The sequence below is a fragment of the Argentina anserina genome, chromosome 6, assembly GCF_933775445.1.
Source record: "Argentina anserina chromosome 6, drPotAnse1.1, whole genome shotgun sequence".
In the NCBI taxonomy this organism is placed as follows: domain Eukaryota; kingdom Viridiplantae; phylum Streptophyta; class Magnoliopsida; order Rosales; family Rosaceae; genus Argentina; species Argentina anserina.
Window position 1 is genome coordinate 10,217,331 of NC_065877.1, and position 21,007 is coordinate 10,238,337.

Genomic DNA, 21,007 nt, shown 5'->3' on the forward strand with positions numbered 1-21,007 from the left:
CGCCGGTGACTTCACCAACACACCTCGCCGAAGCAGTAGTCGGAAGAGAAGGTGATGTTGGAGACCCACTAGTTGTGGCCCTTGCAAGTTTGTGAATGAGTAATGGTGTGGGAGGAATTGTCATCGTAAAAGGGGAGGGAGAGGCATATACAGACGAAATGGAGGTGGAGCTTGTCGGTGTAGGACGATGTCGTTCAGATCATGTCGACGGCGTAGAGGGAGGCGCAAATCGTCATAGCTTGGTCGGAGGCGCAAGTGCGGGGTCAGAGGCTCAAGGACGACAAAAGGAGCTACGAGGAAATCAAGGATTCTCATATCTAGGCTTTGCCTTCACCGTACCAGAGATTCTCTCCTGCCTCCGCCGTCACCTTTGTCGATTTTGGCCGGAATATGAGCTGCCTTAGGTTGTGATTTTGTGGCGGAGATGGAGCAGGTGGAAGAGTTGTGATAGGAGGTGTGATAGGAGGTGTGACAGTTAGTGTAATAGGTAGTGTGATAGAGGTTGTGACAGGTAGTGTGACAGAGGTTGTGACAGTGGGTGTAAATAGATAGTGTGATAGCGGTTGTGACAATATGTGTGACAGTGTTTGTGACAACGTCGGTGACAATGTATGTGACAGGAGCTGTGACATGCCGAGAGGAAATGTGGAAATATGTGAAATTTTGTGAAAATTCAAATGAGATTGATATGACAGTGGGTGTGACCGTTAGTGTAAATAGATAGTGTGACAGCTTCTGTGACAGTGGGTGTGATAGGAGGTGTGACAGTTAGTGTAATATGTAGTGTGATAGTGGTTGTGACAAGTAGTGTAACAGAGGTTGTGACACTGAGTGTAAATAGATTGTGATAGCGGTTGTGACAGTAGGTGTGACAGTGTTTGTGACAGCGTCTGTGACAGGAGCTGTGACATGGCGAGAGGAAATGTGGAATTATGTGAAATTTTGTTAAAATTCAAATGAGATTGGTATAAGTATGCTCAGAATGAAGAGAATAACAGGAATTAGGAAACCTTGAGTTTCGATTTCGCCGGAATTGCTTGAAGCACCGCCATTGATGGCGGCAACCCTTTGTGATGGTTGTTGAACCTTGTAAGGTTAGTCGATTCGGAGTGGGTAGTATATCAAATGAAAGAGAGGAGCGAGATCTTTCTAACGGTACCAATTTCGTTAAAATCTATAGCTGGACGAGAAAGTTATGGCCGAAATTAGAAAAAGAATAAAAAAAAGGGTAAAATAGTCTATAAAATATTTTAAAGTGACTTTTTCTAATTTTGTTGATCTTTTTATAATTTTCACTTAAATGTGATTAATTTTTTTATAATTAATTCATAAATAATGACATATTACATTTTTATAATTTGTCCTTTAATTTAAGGCCTAGAGACCCAAATGCGTACCTATCTAACTAAATGCAATCGTGCAACCTTTCATTAGGGGTTTCTAAAGGGTCTTTCCTACATGAACCAAGATATTATTCTTCAGCAGCCACCTGAGTCTAGACCCAGCTCCTCAATCGCTGATCCTGGTGCCACTGAACTTAGTGCGATGGAGTTTGAACACTCACCTCTGAAATACTGCTCCTCCCTCCAATTTCTTTGCTCTGGTCGCCACGAAGCCATCGGTCATCCCTTCTTCTTGACGGACATGCCGGTCTAAACACACCAAGACCTCCATCTGCAGCTATGGAAAACCCTAGCTCCTCATAGTTTAATTGTAAGGGCACCATAGCAAAGGCATGTATGGGTCTCTTTCCTTCATCCTGTTCGTAATCTTCTCATCCGCAACAGACCCCAGTGATCTTTGTCCGTTAGGCTATTAGTTTTAGACGTGTAACTCTAACAACATGACTTCACCAATGCAAGACTCTCTGTACAGTGGCAAAGTTCATAAATGGAAATTCATGGCTAGCTTCGCTATGTATCCCATACAAACAAGGATTGGAACAATCAATATATCAACCAACAAGAGCTTAATTTCTATAGTGGGAGCTTAAATTGTCATTGTCATGACCCACGACCTACGGGAAGTTCAGCACGTTTGATGTTATATACAAGTAATACAAAGTTTATAGCAAGAAGTTAGAAATAGATATTTATGATTAATTAAATAGGTACTTTTACTATAGTTCATTCAGGTAAATTAGTTGTAACGGTGCATGTTTTTTAGTTCCTCGCCATGTATGTACCTCTAAGCTATCTAATTCTAATCAATATCAACTATGTAATAAAAGAAAAACCTGAAAGGATCTTGCACTTGTAAAGTTAACTCTGATTTCATCACATTTACGGTCAAACTAATGACCTCTCAATCATAAGGAGAAACTTACATACCCCGGCCCAAACTATTTACTACCTATGCTCACTCATTTTAAATAGTGTCTGTGAGTTAGTGTATTTTTAATACCATATAAAAAATATATATATTATACAATAATATTTGGGTATCTAATCAACAATGGGCTTCAAGATGGATTTGAGAAGTAAACCCAGTTAGTGGCCCAGAGTAAATGGCATTTTTGTGAATTTCCAGACAATATCAGGGCTCTTTATAAACCCCCTTGATATAGATACCCGCGTCATCAACATTTTCGGGTTCTAGGGTTTCCGCTCCTTTGAACAACCGCAGTCAACAACAGCCGACATGGTTCTCAAGTACGCCTCTTTCTCCATCCTCTCGAGATCTATCAGTCCAATTCCTTTAATATCTGAATACCTCTCTTATTTGATCATCTGTTTTGAGCTTATGTTTTCGATGCAAATTTCCTTCACTTTCCTTGATTTTAGCTCTTGAAATTTGAATATGTGAGGTTCTTGCTGTGTTTGCTTTCACATGTTGATGGAAAATGCTGTGTGTTTTTGGTGTTTGCGAAATGAAATGGTTGGGTAGTGGTCTGAGAAACCAAGGCAGTCAGTTCAGTTTGGTTTTAAATGAATCAAATTGATGAATGCGCTATAAAGGGTGCTGGGTTTAGGCCAATTGCTTAGGGTGTGTAGAGCTTTTAGCTTCTAGGTGTTTGGAGGAATATGGTAACGGTGTTTTGGGCTTGATGCCAATGGAAGTGAGACAACAAATGCAGATGATGTTGTGCACAGTTTGCTTAAATCTACAGCACTTAGTGTTCAGTTCATTGTACTTCTGTTATCAAACTTGCAACAAAATTGAAAATTTAAACCTTTTTTGATGTCTTTTAAATGTATATGACGCCAAACTCTTGTTCATATTGCATTTATAAGATGTATGACGGGAGTGTTTTTATTCTGCTAGTTTTTTATTTTTTGCGGAAATCTCGCCCTATTTTTTCATGGTATGATTTTTGTGGAGTGCTTTTGCTCCTGGGAAGTTCTGTTTTGAAACTAATAAGCTAGTTAGGCGGTGTCTGAATGTGCTGGTTTGTACTCCTGATGGGTCTCCTCCTTCCATTCCTAGCTGTGTGTTTGTTTGGCCAGTATGCATTTCAATGGAGTTGTTAACTTTTTTTATATTGGGTTGCTAGAACTGAACTCTGTAGGTTCAGTGGGGCGAAGATCTACCCTGGAAGAGGCATCAGATTTATCCGATCTGACTCTCAGGTAGATAAGATCCGAGTTTAGAACTGTCTTTTTGGTTAGCAGGGGATAAGATTCAGCTGGCCACTCTTGTGGTAATTTTCATCTCTTAACTTCTTGTCATGTGGTGGTTTGTTAGGTGTTCCTCTTTATCAATTCAAAATGTAAGAGGTACTTCCACAATCGGCTGAAGCCATCCAAGATTACATGGACTGCCATGTACAGGAAGCAACACAAGAAGGTGAATATTTTATCTTGAATTGTCAGATGTCTACACAAATCTTTATAGCCAGCATATTTCTCTTTCATGTTGTCTTCATGACGTCCTTTGTTTTTCACGGACTACATTACAGTCACTACATGTTGAAACTAGAATAGTGACTACAGTCTTTGTTTCCAATATGTGTTCAGTGATTTCTTCAAAATCAATCAGTATCACCTCTTGTGATCTATTATGATGGTTTTTTATTAGCCAAGATATATGTGAGAAGTAGTATGATGTATTTCTGTCTGTCTGTGTTGGTATTAATGGACAATGTTCCCTTGACATGTGTAGGATATTGCTCAAGAATCTGCTAAGAAGAGGAGACGTACCACCAAGAAGCCTTATTCAAGGTCAATAGTTGGTGCTACCCTGGAGGTTATCCAGAAGAGAAGAACTGAAAAGCCAGAAGTTCGTGATGCTGCCCGGGAAGCTGCACTCCGGTTTGTGCTCTTATCTATTACTTGTAGCACATAGTTGATTAGCTTATGTCTCATTTCTGGGTGTTTTGTCCTCTATATATTGTTGTGTTCTTTACTTATCAATTTCTTATAATATTGTTTCATGAAACATCGACTTATCATCTGGTTATATTTGCAGTGAAATCAAGGAAAGGATCAAAAAGACCAAGGATGAAAAGAAGGCAAAGAAGGCAGAAGTTGTTGCCAAACAGAAGAGTAAGGGTCAGAATATTCCCAAGGGAGCTGGCCCCAAGGGTCCCAAGCTTGGTGGCGGTGGTGGCAAGCGCTGATCAACCTATCTGTTCATTGGCAGGGTAAAGTAATTGATAGGACTGTTTGTTCCATTTCTCTTTGAAAATTTTGTAAGGATTGATATGCGCAGTGGATGGTTTATTGTTTGTCTCCTTTCATCTATGCCTATACCTGTCACTTTGGTATTTATTAAGTATGGAAAAGTGGCTGTTGGACTTGCATTTGCTTCTAATCTCTCATTCTTGCACATAAAATCCAGCCAAAGAAATCATATTCTAGCTCAACAACCTGGCATTACGGGGAATTGGCAATGACTGATTAGGTTTTGTGAAGTTCTTTTCAACAGTTTATCGATCTTTCCTAGCCTTCTTAAGGATTCATTAGCGTGAGCTTCATGCCTAAATTTTATACTTTTTTGAGGACCAAGTGCGTTGAAGTTATATCTGCTTTTGGTTGTAATGTGCATTTCTGGCAGCTCGACCATTTAGTTGTTTTTGCTAGTTACACGCAGCATTAGTCTACCAGTATCTCGTTTCCTTAGCCACACCTAGAAATTTTAGAAATATATAGGTTAAGCTTAACCTATATATGTTGTACTAAGCCATGCACTGAATATGAATCTTAACTTTTCAGCAGAGGGCTCTGCCTTTTGTCTCGTCATCGGAAACTCCAGCATTTCTCTGGCTGTAGAAAATTTTGCTTGAGATCTAAATATTTTTGTATGACATTTCAATATAAAAAAAAATACAATTGTCTGAATTTCATGAGGCTTATATATGGCAATATATGGCAAACTGAGTCGATCGGTAAAAACAAAACTAGATTAATAAGTCGCGTTCATGTTTACTACCTTGCTAGCTGAAGTTCAAGGTTGGTTGTAAATTAGCTTATTGTTTGTATGATATGATCATGTGCCACGACGAGCCATATTTTACACTTGATAATTTTCAAAAGGGAAATAAGAATCTAAATCGTTCAAAATTAGTTCCTCTAGGCGGCTGCAATTCCTTGTGATAGCGGTATGTCACGGACCTAGCCATTCGGTTGCCACACTTGGTCCATGCGGCGCTCCATCCCCATGAAACCAGCCTTATCCAACGGGACAATACACTAGTTTCGCCTTGTCTTGGGCTCATCAGGGGATCGGCTCCAGACCCCTACCTGTGTGTAGGGCGGCCAACTCGCCTCTTTAACGTTAAGTCCTCGACTAGCGACAAGCTCTCCGAATTTAACCGGGTCGGCATGCCTGAACCCCACGGAAGGAGCAACCATATATCTCCCACACATTGAATCTTGGAGCAAATCCCATATATCCTTGAAGTTCTTTCAACCAGCAGCCCACGATCGACACTCCCAAAATAGGGACGTGACATCCTCCCCCACCAAACTTGGTGTACGTCCTCGTACACAGCATCCTCACTTGCGGCCCGCGCATCCTTTGTGCGCCCGCGATGCCTAGAGCGACGAAAATGAGTTCCCAAAGATCTTCCACCCAACAATGACTTCCCGCTGGATCTCTCTTGTCCTGGACATTGCCACAGATCTTCTCGTCCGGTCCTCCCCTGGAGGCGACCCTGCCTACTCGACTCCCCCACGGAGCCCCCCGTATCTTGGGGACACGGCGACACGTGTGAGCGCTTGGCGAACACAACGACAGCGATGTTGAGGTGGCTCTGATACCACTTGTCACGGACCTAGTCATTCGGCTGCCACACTTGGTCTATGCGGCGCTCCATCCCCATGGAGCTAGCCTTATCCAACGGGACAATACACTGGTTTCGCCCTGCCTTGGGCTCATCAGGGGATCGGCTCCAGACCCCTACCTGTGTGTAGGGCGGCCAACTCGCCTCTTTGACGTTAAGTCCTCGACTAGCGACAAGCTCTCCGAATTTAATCGGGTCAGCATGCCTGAACCCCTCGGAAGGAGCAGCCATATATCTCCCACACATTGAATCTTGGAGCAAATCTCATATATCCTTAAAGTTCTTTCAACCAGCAGCCCACGATCGACACTCCCAAACTAGGGACATGACAGGTAGCTAGGTTGGGATCTCGTCAACAGCTCCAAGTGGTTGACAAGTCTCTCCTTGACCGTGTTGTTGTTTTGCTATGCGATTGAGTTTGAGGCCGCGACAGATTGTGGCGATGACCATGGTTTGGCGACGCTTCTCTTTCATGGTGGCGGCGGGGAGAGTCCTCTTCCCCAGATCACAAATCGGGATGGCGGGGGCATGACAGGGATGAAGGCGGCTGGAAGCTTGCTAGTATGCACACTTCTCGGCCTCCGGATCGGGCTGTGCTAGAGATTGTGCTATGCGGGGCTCGTGGGTGCCTTGTGGAGGGGCTCTCAGCGTCGACAGGTTGGCTCTGTGTCTTCCAGCGGTGGAGCCAAGTCTGGCGTGGTGGAGGAAAAGAGATTGGATCTCATTGGGCCTGTTCTAGATCTGGGCCTTCAGGCTCTGGTCTGGACTTGGCCTTAGTGGATGGGCTATCAGCCTTGGGTATTTTTGCTGAGGATGGCCCTTTTAAGGGCAAGGATAAGACGTATATGTTTTTTTAGCCTATTGTTATGCTTTTATTTATGCACGACGACAGCTAAAAAGTATGTAATAACTATTCGGACATTGGTTTTATATAAAATCCTAGTAGATTCTATAAAAAAACAAAAGTTGTTTATTTTAGTTGCACGTACTAGACCCGAATCACTCGATCACCTTAAGGAAGTTCAGATTTTGAAGTGACAATGAAACAAATTATGTATAAAATTGGTCATTTCTCCCGGCCAGTCCTATCATTATGCCTCCAGGGTTTTTGTCTATTAAATCGTGACTATTCATTCATTCATCTTAGGTAAAACCTCTGCTCCAAGGCTACTGTTTTATGAAGCTTATTACATTAGGTACCAGAAGTAGAAAATTTCATAAAGATTCAATGATGCCTATTACTGGCATGGCCGTTGACACCTTTTTCGAAGCAGTATAAAAGTCGAATAACTGGGTGTTGCCCAAACAGGCCAAAAGGGTAGACCGTAGACTCCATGGACCAGAAGACTTGATGAAAAAGAAGATGAATATGGAAGTGTACGAAGATAACACTGATCATGCATACGGTCCACTAGGATCAAAGTTATTAATGTCATTTCTCTCTCTATTTAGTAGTACTGGATCTAGCTGGGTATTACATAATCTAACTACTAAGCCAATACAGCAAACAAAACCCTGGGAAATTAATTAAGGATACATAAACTAAAGTTGGAAACAACTTGAACAACAAAAGCTCCTAGGGATATGAAGGCAGGCCACCCCAGTAAGGTGGTGATACAGGATTATACTCCTCAACATTGAAAAGATAGGTGCCCTCTGCAATCTGATGCTGGCTCGACCCTCCTGCCTTGTTCGAGCTTCGAGTGGCAGCTACCGAAGTGCTTTCCACCGTCTCTTCGCCGGAGATTTCAGTATATCCCGGAGAAACTTGCTTCCTAGCAACTTCTCTCAGAACAGTCTTTAGCTTCATGACCTACAACATAAAATATGTATTCATACCTTATTTAATTAGAAAACATACAAATACAATTTATACTATTGATTCTCTCAAGCAACTGCTTCTCTCAAAAATCAAAATAGTACGTCTTTGGTTCCATGACCTACACCACCATACTTATATAGCTCACTTGACTAATTAACGAGTATATGTACTCGCATATGTAACATACATGGGTTTAAGTTATGAAATGATAATCTGGTAAATGTAAAAAAAAAAGGAAAAAAAAAAAAGCTCTTTCTTTTTACCTCGTCTTGCAGCTTTTGCTTCTCTTTAGAGACGGCGTCATACTCTTGTTTGAGGGCATCGTACAAGCGTTCGAGCTGCTTAGCCTTCCACCTTGCTCGTCGGTTTTGGAACCAAACAGCGATTTGCCGAGGCTGGAGGCCGAGATCTCTCGACAGCTTCATCTTTCTATCAGGGTCAAGCTTTATCTCCTCTTGAAAACTCCTCTCCAGTGACTCTAACTGATCGGTTGACAATCGCTTCTTCTTCTCTTGACTGCTGCAGCCGTAACTCATCATGTGATGACTGTTCCTCTCCATGGAAGAAGGTGCTGATCCTTGTGGTGTGTCCGAGTACTTCATTTCCATTCCTGAAAAACAAAAGTAGACAAAATGTTTGTACTGTGTTATAGATGAAGTATGATGAGCACTTAACAAGGTAAGATGTAACAACGGCTTGTTATAGATTATAATTTATATATAACTACATAAAGATATATATAGAATACAAGATTTGCATGTTATTAGCTAAATGAGAGTGCGACCTCAAACGACTAGAGCGTCGTAGCATGCTAGCTAGCTTGTTTTGACATGTTTCTTCAAAGCACATAAAAAGCTTAACTAGTTCGGGAAAATTAAAACGAAAGAGAAGGTATCGAAGTTGGAATCAATCGAGGAGTGACTAGAAAATACCAGGATGAGGAATGTGGTCGAAGTTAGAGTTGTAGAGGAAACCAAAGGAAGGTTCAGGTCGAGATACAAGGTGGTGCTGCTGCTGTCGCCTCGCATTGGTGTTGGTCCAATCCATGCTTGGCTGTTCTCTCTAATTCCGCTCGTAATTCTAATTGGGGTTTCGCTTTCCTTGTCTCCTTGATGCTTAAAATACCGATCACGTTTATATGGACCTGCAGGGTCCAAGTAATCGAGATATTTGGACCACAGAGACAGAGATCTAGAGAGAAGGGAGTGAGATATGATGATGAAACTAAGCTTATAGGCGGATGACGAGGCTTGGCGTGGAGAGAGAGAGAGAGAGAGAGAGAGACAGACAGACAGAGAGAGAGAGAGTTTCTGTTCTATTATCGAATTCTTTTCTCTTTAAAGTTTGAGGTGCAAGAGAAACAGTAGCGATCAATGAATGAATGAATGAATTCAGCACTTGAGAGAGAAATGAGACTGTGAGCTGGTTGTTCCTATACATCAACTTTGGGGCGCAACAAATTAAGCTTTATGTTTAATTATTGAGAGAGAGAGAGAGAGAGAGAGAGTTACTAATTCTTATCTAGGGTGGGAGGGAGGGGAGGGAAGAAGAAGCAGGTTCAGAAGGGTTGCAGGACGAGGCGTGAGAAAGGGAGGCATAGTATGTCAGTAGTGAGTAGTTCCTTCCATAGGAGCAGGATTAATATGGGGACCATATTCAGATGGAGACCTTTGAGTCCACTCTTCCTCCTCCTCTCTCCCATTTACATCACCTTCCAACCGACAGCTCTCTCTCATACTCTCTCACTGCATTTATATGTACATACTGATCGATACATATTACATATAGTTGTGTCAATGTACATATATAAGTACGTATGTAGACATGTGTATGTAATTGAAGGAAATTTAGATGATTTCTACGTACGACCTCAGATTGTCCCAATGAAACCTTTGATTATATATATAGGTTCTTCTTTACGAATCGTTTATGCAATTGATTTTAGCACATTGAATTAGTGATCGTAATTATATGCATGTATGGCTTATTATTTCTAATCAAATGGATTGACTATTGAGAGAAAATAGTACGTACACACGCTCACTTGGGCTCCAGTGAGCCAACAATTACGATCGCATACATGACTGCTGGCCTGCTGATCAATGAGACCTCCGGCAACCACTACTGGTCCATTCTCGTAGTCGTAGATGTGCAGTTGCCAGTAAAAGCAGTCGATGCATGCCGACGACCAGAAAATTAAATTGAGAAGCCTACCATCACCACCACTACCACCGGCCACCACCTCAAAGGGCTCTGTTTAAGAGTTGTTCCCCTACTTCTACGTACCTTCAATCCACCATAATGCCTTTTTGTAATTTCTTCTCAATAACTTTTATGAGGTACGTAGGAGACTCCAGGTATGGTGGATGCAGAAATTGCTACCTTGTCCTTACCATTTTTGCCGCATGAGACGTATTCATTAATTTTATCTAATGCCTTTCGATGCCCTTGCTCTCATCTCTCATTGTATTAGAGTTACAGTTGAAAATTGTTTCTAATCCCTTACAGTTGTCGCATAACTGCTTGTTGGCTTTATTAGGGTTGTTAAAGTTTTTCTCATTCAAATGAACCTTATGTTCGAAATTGGAAATGTATATATCTATAATATGCCTTTATTGAAAAATAAGGACTCTTCTTAAGAAAACTGATTTTCTTTTAAATTTTGTATCTTCGAAATATAAAATAACATTATGTATCAGCCCAATTCGTATAGATTAAAAACAAACCATTTTTCTTCGAAATTAATCACCACGTCTAGGCTGTTAATTACTCACTCGGAGCTTGAAACAAGCCAAATAACAATGATATATGCATGCTAACACTTGGAAGTTGGAGTAGGGATGGCAATGGGGAGGGTATGGTTATGGGATTGAAAAACCATACCCGTACCCAAGTTCATTTGCATCTCCGTATCCCGCCCCGATCCCCATAATAGATGCTTAGGTATTCCCTGTACCCATATCCTTAGGGGATCAAGTTTTTATACCCGTCTCAATACACGTTAATAGTAATTTATTTTAATATTAAAAAATCCAATAAAATACACAAAATATGAAAAAACTAAAATAAAAATCAATATCATGATAAAATTATCTCCTTATGTCAAAAATTATTGTACGTGCACATAATCACAATATATTTTGATATTTTGATATTTATTTAATTTATCTATTAATTAATTTAAGTGAATATATATTAATTAATTATATTAAATATATAATACATTATTGGGTGAGTATGTGATGAGGATCGAAATACTATCCCCGCCCCTTATCCATTTCCGCTATCCGAATAGCGGGAATCCCCGTACCCGTTACCCGATTATATCCGAAACACTATCCTATTAGGGTCGAATACCCGTGGGTACCCTGCCCGCTGGGTATTTTTGTCATCCCTAAGTTGGAGTGAGTGTTGATGGCGGTGGGGGCTAAGAAAGTAAGAATGGACGGTAAGAAGAGGAATAGTTCATTTCGGTTAGTGAGGCGAAGCGATGCGTGTTTCTGTCCTTTGGACATGGTTGATGTAAATGCCAATGTTGCATGCTCCATTGGGCAGCGGAGGAGGTTTAACTGGGGAAGCCTAGCCTCGCGCTTCTCAGTCTTCTGCATAATTAGATAATACATAGTTCTACACATTGTATTGGTAATTAACTTGTGGTTCATGCTAGGGTAATTAACTGCATATAATATTGGCTCATGTGGTTAGGGTTAGTCCGATCCTTGGCTTAACGTACGTTTGACTCTAATATAGGAAATGAGCTTTAAAACATAAGACATGAATTTTAGAATTAAGAAGATACGCGGTTGCTTGTAAAATTTACTTGATTGCGAAAATTCACATTGAATCTCAAGTTGCACACTCTTGCGTCATTGAAGGTGGGTAATTAAGGTAACTAGGTTAGCATGCGACACAGGAAGAGACGTGGGTGTCCTTCGGAAGGTGGCATAGAAGACCAAGGTACGTACCACTGCCACCTCTTGTGTCTTCTGCTCAACTCTGTCGCTTGCATATATCATCAATAACAAGACAAATAAAGGTAGAGGAGGAAAAGAGGCCTGGCTCATCCTATTATTTCACCCCCTACCTTAATGTAGTTGCAGTCTTCTCAGATCCAAAGCTCTCTCTCTCTCTCTCTCTCTCTCTCTCTCTCTCTCTCTCTCTCTCTTAATTTTCATGCATGTAAGCGCGGTTAGCTTTGCGGTGCTGGACCGTTGGATTTTAGATATCTTAAAACATAATTTTTGAGGGAGATCGAGGGAATTAAGTCTGATCGAGTAGGGTAATATATGGTTCTGCAGTACGTACCGTTTGTGGGCATAGTTCATAAGAAAAAACCGCGAAAGGGTTTTAACGGTACGACGATGGCAATGAAGCCAAAATGGTGAAAGAGATGGATGCATGAGACAGGCTTTTAAACTTGAAAGAGATAGCTATTCTTCTTCTTCTTCTTCTTCTTCTTCGTCTTCTCTTCCTCTTATCTTACTCGTGCATTAAAATCTAGATGATTTTATCGCTGCATTCTAGCTAATTGACAGCAACTCCTCATATGCATTAGTTCCAGGAAATCTGAGACTCATATATTAAAGCCTTTTCGTAATTACTTATCAGAGATATCGAAGAAAAGTTATCAACTCGTAGAATGGGAGCTAACTAAGAAATTCCTACTGACTGAACAGTCATCGTCTTCTGAAAAATAATACCATATTGATTCACGTACGTACGTACCAGCTTCTCTTAAAATTATCATCAGAAGGATGTAAAACTAATTAATTATGTCCTATTCCACTATATACGCCATTTTGCATTTAACCTAGTTGAGATGGGAAGTATATAGATTGAAATCCAATTTGTATCTGGTAGAACCAGAACGTACAGATCTTTATGATCGACAGTGGCAATAAAATTAATGAAAATGTTTCATTAATTGGGAGATACCAGTAGTGGTTAGCTTTCTTTGTTTGTTAAATTACCACTAAGCGGCTAAGCATTTGTGACTTCGACAATAAGCGTATTGCCTCCCAAGATTACAGAATAGCTATACCCAACGAGGAGTTATCGAACCATTCGAATCGACCTATAAACCTATTAAGTATTCACAGATCGAGTGAATAGAATGCATGGCCTTAATTTTAACTAACTAGCTAGCTCGATCTAATTTTCACCGGAAACTTGAAGTGACAGAACCAAGCACATGCATGACTGAAACTTGACCTTAGTAATAAAAAGTTCCGAATGTAGTGCAATTCTTACTTTTGCGAATTCTCGACTATTTCCACCCTGCCACAAAAAGTTACCCTTTTCTGTGAATTCTCAGAGTATCCGAGCCGACTGGGCGAGAGAGCTGGTGAGGAAATCAATTACCCGTTTGGCATAAACAGTAAAACAGAACCGGCCATGCATGACAATTTCAGAAAAGAAAACAACGTCAGAAGTTTACTCTTCTGCAGTTTCCTAGGCTTCTCGATCTAGTTTTGTAAACTACATTGGCATATAGAATATACATATGAAAATGTTCATTCAAATTCTACTTTCTAAGTTCTAAGAAGGGATGCAAACAAGAGGTTTTAACAATTAAGTAAAATTACATGCATGTTAAATGATCATGAAAATATTCATCAAGCTTTTCATTCATTATTAACCCAATGAGTCTCACTGCATTTAGCATGGATATTGAACAGCATATTAGAATTTTAACTAAAATTTTCTTGTTTGATTTTATGAACAAAAAAAAAAGACGTATTCGCTTCGTTGATCGATTAGATAGGGTAAAACTCTGTTGTTGTTTTTTTCACTTTCTTTGAAGCACTGAAGAACTATGGTCCAATAGTAGATACTAGGCCAGCTTTATTGGACCCCTTATAGGTTTTTCACAGTTTAGTTCTTCAGTCATCAAAGAAAAACTCGTAGGCATTCTTCATCACATAGTTTCCCGTACAATCCTTTTACCGTAAATAGTTATTATATATTCTTCCTAAAACCAAGAATTTTGCTCGGTATCATTTGATCTAGTAGCACAGTCTCTTCTCGTTTACAAGTAGGATGGTGTGAGTTTGACTCACGAAAAATTTGTTGTAACACTAGTTTACTCGACAAAACTAGGTTAAATAAATTATTAGGTGAAAAACTATAAAGTTATTCAAGTGATACGGATCGAGATGACACTTGGCTTATGGCGGTACGTAAGGTTCTAATGCGATATGTAGGATTTGGCTCTGGGGTTTGTTGTCGAAGCCATAAACCTTGCTTTGTTTCTTCATTGTAGCCTTTATACAGATCGAGGCATGGAGCTTGAATATCATATCTCTATTCCAATGAGGACATTGGTTAAGGGACTTGATGTGAAAGAAGACGGTGACGACTTTAGGTGCGATGGCATGGAAGTTGGAATGCAGGCTGTTCACTATGGTCATTTCTATTATCTGGACGTGGAGAATCCTACACTCGATGAAGTAACAAGAAAGTCTAAATCAAGTATTTCACATTTTGGGGTTAAAATTGTTTGTTAGTTTTATGTTCCAATCGAGTTTATTCTGGTTCTGTGTTCATCACTATGTTGAGATTGCTATTAGGTTTTCACGAGCATCTCTTTCACTATTTCCACCAACCTCTGCAGCTGACTTTAATCGGGTGTAAAGGCATAGAGATTAGAGAGCAGACGTGTATCTGGAACTCAAATTTTCAACATGCATGAACTATAGAGCTGAGAATTTTCCTGATATCCAAGTGAAAAAAACCTTCATAATCCAAAGCACTTTAGCTCAGAGCAACTGTTACACATGTCACTTGTAAGTTGTAACCAGATCCAAAAAAACTGAACCTACTTGAGTACCAAACACCAATACAGTAAGTGCAGAGGTAGATGAAATACTTTAGCTACTTTATATGTGATAAGAACTCATAGTTGATGAGCATTTGAAGTTTTGAACTGGTAGTTCCTCCTTCATTATTGTCATTTCTCTATTGGATTTGGCAGATACGGATCCAACTTTATTAAAACAAGCAAGCTGAAACCTAGAGCAGCAAGCCGCCTACAAAGTTTAATTCTGTTCTATAACACTTCAATGTTACATATTGTGGTCCAATTGGGTATGGCCTATGAATTGATAACTTAGAGTTTATCTCTTCTATGTGTGACAAGTATGAAAAATTCGAAGGCTAACTCTGTGAGGCTATATGTGATCAGAGATGCCCTTGCAGCTGACCTTGCTAGTCAAAGGTCTAAGACGTAGTCCATACGAATATGGCTAGCATGAGGGCACCTTATGAGTTATAACTGCAAACAGCGCCGGATTTGTGAGCAGAAGACTAAATTTGGGTAGGGTGTGATATACATCGAACCATGCTTTTTTCCATAACATTACTCCTCTATATTAATGTCCAAGTGATAAAGTATACAACTATTAAGTATGTGGACCATTATACGTATAGACGTATGCACACATGGTAAAAAAAAAAAAGAACCAGAAGGCTTCTGATTAGAAAGATGAGTCCATATAGATTAATCTTGCATGGATTAAGCGATTACTGACCTTACCGGTGCTATTAGCACTAATGTCACATATCTATCTCTGAGAAAAATTATTATATATACCCATAACATATCGATCTCACGTGGCGTGTTATTTAATGTTATTGGTTCATTTTTTACTTTGATTATTTCTGATTGATTCTTATATATAAATAAACTTTTGTCATGTTCACCATATGCATGTTAATTATACCATGACGTAATATAATTGTTAGGTACACTACATGTCAGTGCCACGTGACGTGACAGGTACACAGAATAATTACTTTAGCTCTGATATCATCAAAATCTTTTATTAACACTAATGTGTCACATATCTAGCTCTGCTATTTTCATAATTTTACATTATTAATAGTTGAACTTTATATTAGAAGTATATTTGGAATTTGTATTATATTCGGTATATGAAATTCAATCTTATATATATTTCAATATTTCCATTAATACGGACCTCTGGTGTGCAAAGAAAACAAGTGATTCTTCATGTTGATTCAAGTGGCAGTTAGAGGTTTGCAGGTGTTCGTTACTGATGTCGTAAATGCAAGAAAGCAACCATGGATTTGTATCGGCTAGCTATTGTAAAGAAATAAGGAGACAATTTGCAAGAGAAACATTGAGCATACGTATTTAAGAGAAGTATGGATTTGCCTAGAAAGTTTGATGAACTGAAATCTAGGGGAGGAAGAGATTACACAAAAGGTTGTACTTATAGGTAAATCAACTATCTAAATCACCAATCCACCTTGAATCAAAGAAAGAATACTAACAACATTTACGGCTTCAAATGCTGCTGTAGAACCTAGAATCTACAACTGAATTTCATCCATTATAGCTGTAATACGCTGCAAAGTTATATCAGGTGCATACGCGAGACGCAAGTGGGATACTGGGAGGTGAGAATTCAGGTCAAAGTTAAATGAGTTTAGACTTTAGACCTGGAACTAGACCTACAACTCATATAACAGATACAAAACTCATTGCAGTTTAGATTTCTCTACGATGGTGAATCAAACTCACAACCCCCCGGCATTTACAAAGATGAGACTTGTGCTAGGAAACCAAATTGCCGTTAAGTTATTGCAAAGCGACATACCATTTCCAAAGAGGGCAAACAGACATTACAGCAATACATTTTCTAAACTGAAATCATGAATAATTGCAGCACAGCGATACAAAATTTTACAATGAGAAGCGGGGTAGTACACATGATTCAGTTGATCTTTAAATTACTTGACTACCAAAAGTAGATAGACAGCAAACATTAATAAGCGCAGGGTATATAACATACGTCCCTGTTGTTGACCAATGTTTCCAAATCAAGCATGATTGATGTAACCAACGAAAAGACGGTGTAAATTGACATCACATCTAAGTAACAAAGATGCTTTACAGTGAGGAAACAAAAGACAAGGTGATACAAAAGTATGTTCCCTTAATCTAATTCTAACCTGCAAGGTATAGAGAATTGAACAAAACTGGATCAGGTACATGAAAGTGGAAGTTACATGACCATACTGCAAAAAAAAAAAACAAATGAGATGATATCTCCTCTGGAGCATCTTATGCATTCAGAAGTATATGGTGTACACAAATCCCAGCTTGAATCCTGTGGGATCATTCATTTGAATTAACAACTTCCATGTTTGACTTTGGCTACTTCAAAATCCCTTTTCTCTTCCGCTCTTTCAAATTACTGGGTATAATAAAAACAGAATCGACGCATAGCCCGCCTTTGGAATGTGTGCAATCAATCTGTTTCATGGAAAATCTAACTTCTGTCACGGGGTCAGCATCAGTGACGACAAACTCACCAACCTTGTAATCAACCCAGCATCCACGCTTATGATTGCCATAGGCATCATCATGTTCAATTTGATCCAAGCAGCATTCATATGATGCTTGCTGACCATCCGGAGTCCACAACTCAAATCGAACTGGCTTTATATCCCAACCATGGGTGTGCTCAAAGTTGCAAACACGCCGTCCCAACCTTTTTGCAAATCTTCCAATGTGAAGCCTGAAAGACAGGGTGTAGACATCTGCAGGAAAAGGGAACTTTACAACCCCATCCACCTCAAACCACCATATTTGTTGTAAATAAGCTACAACATGAAACCTGGAAACAAAGAGCAACAAGAGCAGACCATCAAGATTTGCAGGACATATTGCATCATCGTATGAAAAAAAAAAAACCCAAAAGACAAAATCATCAAAAAAAAATTATATATACATATATATATGATAAAAGTAAAAGAAAAATAAAAACAAATGAGTATGAGAACAAAGGTGACAGCACTTCTCCCCAAAAAAGCCTTTATTGCTGTGCAATTGTCATGATCATACAAACTACCTTTAGTGGTATTATAGATACAGTAAAAACTGAACTAGCAATTCTGTTCCAACTCACAGTTCATTTTCAAGCCTGTTCCCACAAAGAAACTAACATGATGTATTAACCCCTTCAATTTCACATAGCCAAACTAGATCTGTTTGGGAAGTTTACACATATTCAAACAAGTCTTACCCTTCAACAAAAACATTGGTCAGATTCTTAAGGATTTGGTAAAGCAAGTGCATCCAACCATTGGAATCCAAGAAACCAATTGAACAAACGCTATTGATCACTCACATTCATCCACATCAATCAGGTCAAGGAGAATTCTGATATCATTTGATGTTTTAACCTTCCAGAGTGTGGTATTTACTTGTACTTTTTCTTTAAGACCTCTCTACTATACGTCTATACCTCCAGTTTTACATATGTTGCTCGACTTTTCCAATGAATATACTCGTCTGACAACATTTTAAACTACAAAAACAATTTAAGAGATCGTTCCACGTTATCATACATTAAGCAGGGTATTGTGTGCTAAGAGTCTTTGCTGGGTACGGCAAAACCGAATACAATAGAATATATCAGATTATGCTTAATCAAAATTCAAGTCAAAACCGAGATAGGTACTCGGTAGTCAGAAATCCACAATTCTGATATAGAAGGGATTGTTTCAGAAAATAGGGACAGGTATGCATGCATTACTGTTAAAATCCTTATATAAATTGGACCATGTTACAAGCAAATAGTAGGCGTCACGTGTTTATTCTGCAGTAAAATATTAATTAAAAAGTTGGGGATTTTAGACGTATGTTCCTAATTTCAGAAAAGTCTAAGATAGAGAAAAACAATGTCCAGCCCCCTCATTAGAATACTGTGTTATCAATTGACCTCCAGAATCTATGGAACTACAACTGGTATAGCCTTTAGTTCTCTATGTGAATATTTTTGTTCCATGCAATAATGAGGAGAAGCCATTTAGTGACATCTCCGGCCAAAACAGCACAACAGATTTCATGAAGTCTTATCCAAATTTAACCCCACCAAGCAATGAAAAGTTAATCACAACAGAAACAAGAGATTACTTGCAATAACTTTCTGCTAAAGAAAGATAGAGATGTTCAGCAAACCAGTAGTTTAGCATCCATAACAAACACTACAACATCCAATTAGTGAATCTAAGTCTCATCCAATAACTACACCTGATCCACTCGTTTGGTTTCCTACGAAAGCATGATAATAAATTTAGGATGACCGTTCCTACTTTAGAAATCTCCCCACATTCACAGCACTTTCACTTTCTTCATGGTCTCATTATATATGGTATCTATCACAATATGTGAAACACATGTTTGCCTTCATCCGGCATAACAAATTAAGAAATCCACGGCCGGAAACCTACAAGACAATAACACATGCTAGATACACTAGTACCTAGCAGTCATATCACATTCACACAAGCTGATTTTAGAGACACGTGCCATGTTTGATCAATCAATTTTTTCTGACTTCGTGTGGCCTTTCATTAAATTTTCTCCTCTCCTGATGTCTCAGTCCTCTTAAAAAATCAAGCCTTGAACACCGGATATGTAGTGTCCTAATAAGTAGTATCATTTTCAAGCCACCAAGAATATAAACATCTTGGAGAGACATTTAATTCTCTTCTCTTAAGTAACAAGAACCTAACTTCACCATACCAATCAAATTTAACAAAAGCGTAAATGTCACAAAAGAAACAAAAATCCTAAGTTTAGTGTTCCAAATGCCGAAAATGCAATCATAGAACAAAAGACTGATATCAAAATGCAGAGACAGTGAGGAATAATCACCTTGATTCTTCAGTAGGAATCCAATTCCAATACCGCCGATCCTCAATCCCTGTTATCGCCATCGCCTTGGCCGAAATCGACATGCAAACTCTTCCGGTGACCCTGTCTATCCATAACACCTGCACCCAAACACCCCAAACCAAATTCAACGAATTTCCCAATCCTAAAACCCTAATTCCCAAATTAAACCCTGACTTCGAAATTAGCCCCAATCTCTGAACACCAAGAAACCCGAATTACCTTATTGCCATCGTCATAGGGCACAGGGCGAGAGAGGAGGGCAAAGATGTCCTTCTTGGAGAGGCTGAGGTACTTCTCCGGCGGGAGCAAATCGAGCAGATCATGGTAATTAGTGGGCAGCTTCGATTCCCAGACGGCGTCGGACGACGCGGCGCCGCGGAAGGCGCGGTTGAGCCGTGCGAGGTTGCAAATCTCCGGCGGAGTGAGGTACATGAAGACGCAGGCGACGCAGCTCTCGGGGATGTCGCCCAGACCCGGGCCCGGACCCGACCCGTTGGAAAGCGACGCCCCCATATCCGAAAAGAAAAAATCCGAATTAGACGGAAAAGGTGTGCGATTTTCTAGGCCATAGTTGAGGGCTGTAAGGGAGGAATGGGGTTAGGGTTTTGGGAGGGAGGACATTTGAAGTGGGTTTGAGGTTTTCAGTAGGGAAGTGAAGTCATTGTAGTGCGAAATTTCTAAGGGGTTGGGAGTTTTGTTGGGTATGGGGCGTGGTCGAGGTGATTATAAGGAGATTTTGGTTGGGAAAGAAGAGAGCATTTTGGAGGAAGATGCAATTTCGCTCCCCACCATTTGTTAATTACTCTCAACTATTCCACCCCATTCTATCTCTTTTATTCCTTCTTCTTCTTTTTTTAGTAATGTTGTCACTTCCAAAAATGTATTTAGTTTATTTATCGGAATGGAAACCTCCTATAATTAATGGGCAGTTTAACTCTCGGCTCAGTTATCTTATACTTTGTGTGCGCATTATATTTTTATGCAGTATGAGATCAATATTTATCGATGAGGGTGCTATTTAGCTGCTTAGGAGCCAACTTGTTCGTGAGGAAGTCGCTCCCCGTGAGTATATGACGTGATCAGCAATCTGATTATCCTTAAGCTTGATAGAGCAAGTTGATCTCTAAGGTTCGGAATCATAAAAATTATAAAGTCGTTGTTGATAATAGTCATTAAAATGTTAAGCATTTACCATTTATTTTGTCGATTCGAATTGCATGAGTTATATAAATATTAATCAATCTAACTGAAA

The 21,007-nt window shown here is 39.6% G+C and overlaps 3 protein-coding genes across 3 annotated transcripts; 1 reads left to right on the forward strand and 2 right to left on the reverse strand.

Annotated features, from left to right (window-relative positions):
- Window positions 1–2,572: 2,572 nt before the first annotated feature.
- On the forward strand, window positions 2,573–4,741 carry LOC126797771 (60S ribosomal protein L24-like). The gene is made up of 5 exons (XM_050524493.1): window positions 2,573–2,651; window positions 3,494–3,569; window positions 3,685–3,786; window positions 4,102–4,250; window positions 4,408–4,741. The coding sequence occupies exons 1-5, from the start codon at window positions 2,641–2,643 to the stop codon at window positions 4,556–4,558; spliced, it is 489 nt and encodes a 162-aa protein (XP_050380450.1). The 5' UTR covers window positions 2,573–2,640; the 3' UTR covers window positions 4,559–4,741.
- A 3,058-nt stretch (window positions 4,742–7,799) lies between these two features.
- On the reverse strand, window positions 7,800–9,092 carry LOC126797766 (putative homeobox-leucine zipper protein ATHB-51). Its single transcript, XM_050524485.1, has 3 exons — window positions 8,978–9,092; window positions 8,309–8,655; window positions 7,800–8,036 (listed from the first exon to the last, which is right to left on the reverse strand). Exons 1-3 carry the CDS (start codon window positions 9,090–9,092, stop codon window positions 7,800–7,802), a joined length of 699 nt encoding a protein of 232 aa, XP_050380442.1.
- Window positions 9,093–16,905: 7,813 nt separating this feature from the next.
- On the reverse strand, window positions 16,906–20,516 carry LOC126797758 (F-box protein PP2-A15). Its single transcript, XM_050524473.1, has 3 exons — window positions 19,975–20,516; window positions 19,735–19,853; window positions 16,906–17,689 (listed from the first exon to the last, which is right to left on the reverse strand). The coding sequence occupies exons 1-3, from the start codon at window positions 20,266–20,268 to the stop codon at window positions 17,227–17,229; spliced, it is 876 nt and encodes a 291-aa protein (XP_050380430.1). The 5' UTR covers window positions 20,269–20,516; the 3' UTR covers window positions 16,906–17,226.
- Between the last annotated feature and the right edge of the window lie 491 nt (window positions 20,517–21,007).

What these genes read in the sequence shown, in the direction of transcription:
- LOC126797771 (XM_050524493.1), top strand. An exon ending in ACAGGAAGCAACACAAGAAG is followed by an intron (nt 3,787 to 4,101) that starts GTGAATATTTTA and finishes TGACATGTGTAG; the next exon opens with GATATTGCTCAAGAATCTGC. An exon ending in GCCCGGGAAGCTGCACTCCG is followed by an intron (nt 4,251 to 4,407) that starts GTTTGTGCTCTT and finishes TTATATTTGCAG; the next exon opens with TGAAATCAAGGAAAGGATCA.
- LOC126797758 (XM_050524473.1), bottom strand. Translation starts at nt 20,268, where the DNA reads ATGGGGGCGTCGCTTTCCAACGGGTCGGGTCCGGGCCCGGGTCTGGGC. An exon ending in CCTATGACGATGGCAATAAG is followed by an intron (nt 19,854 to 19,974) that starts GTAATTCGGGTT and finishes GTTTGGGTGCAG; the next exon opens with GTGTTATGGATAGACAGGGT. An exon ending in ATTCCTACTGAAGAATCAAG is followed by an intron (nt 17,690 to 19,734) that starts GTGATTATTCCT and finishes CTTTGTTTCCAG; the next exon opens with GTTTCATGTTGTAGCTTATT.
- LOC126797766 (XM_050524485.1), bottom strand. Translation starts at nt 9,092, where the DNA reads ATGGATTGGACCAACACCAATGCGAGGCGACAGCAGCAGCACCACCTT. An exon ending in CGACCACATTCCTCATCCTG is followed by an intron (nt 8,656 to 8,977) that starts GTATTTTCTAGT and finishes TTTGTTTTTCAG; the next exon opens with GAATGGAAATGAAGTACTCG. An exon ending in AGCAAAAGCTGCAAGACGAG is followed by an intron (nt 8,037 to 8,308) that starts GTAAAAAGAAAG and finishes TTTATGTTGTAG; the next exon opens with GTCATGAAGCTAAAGACTGT.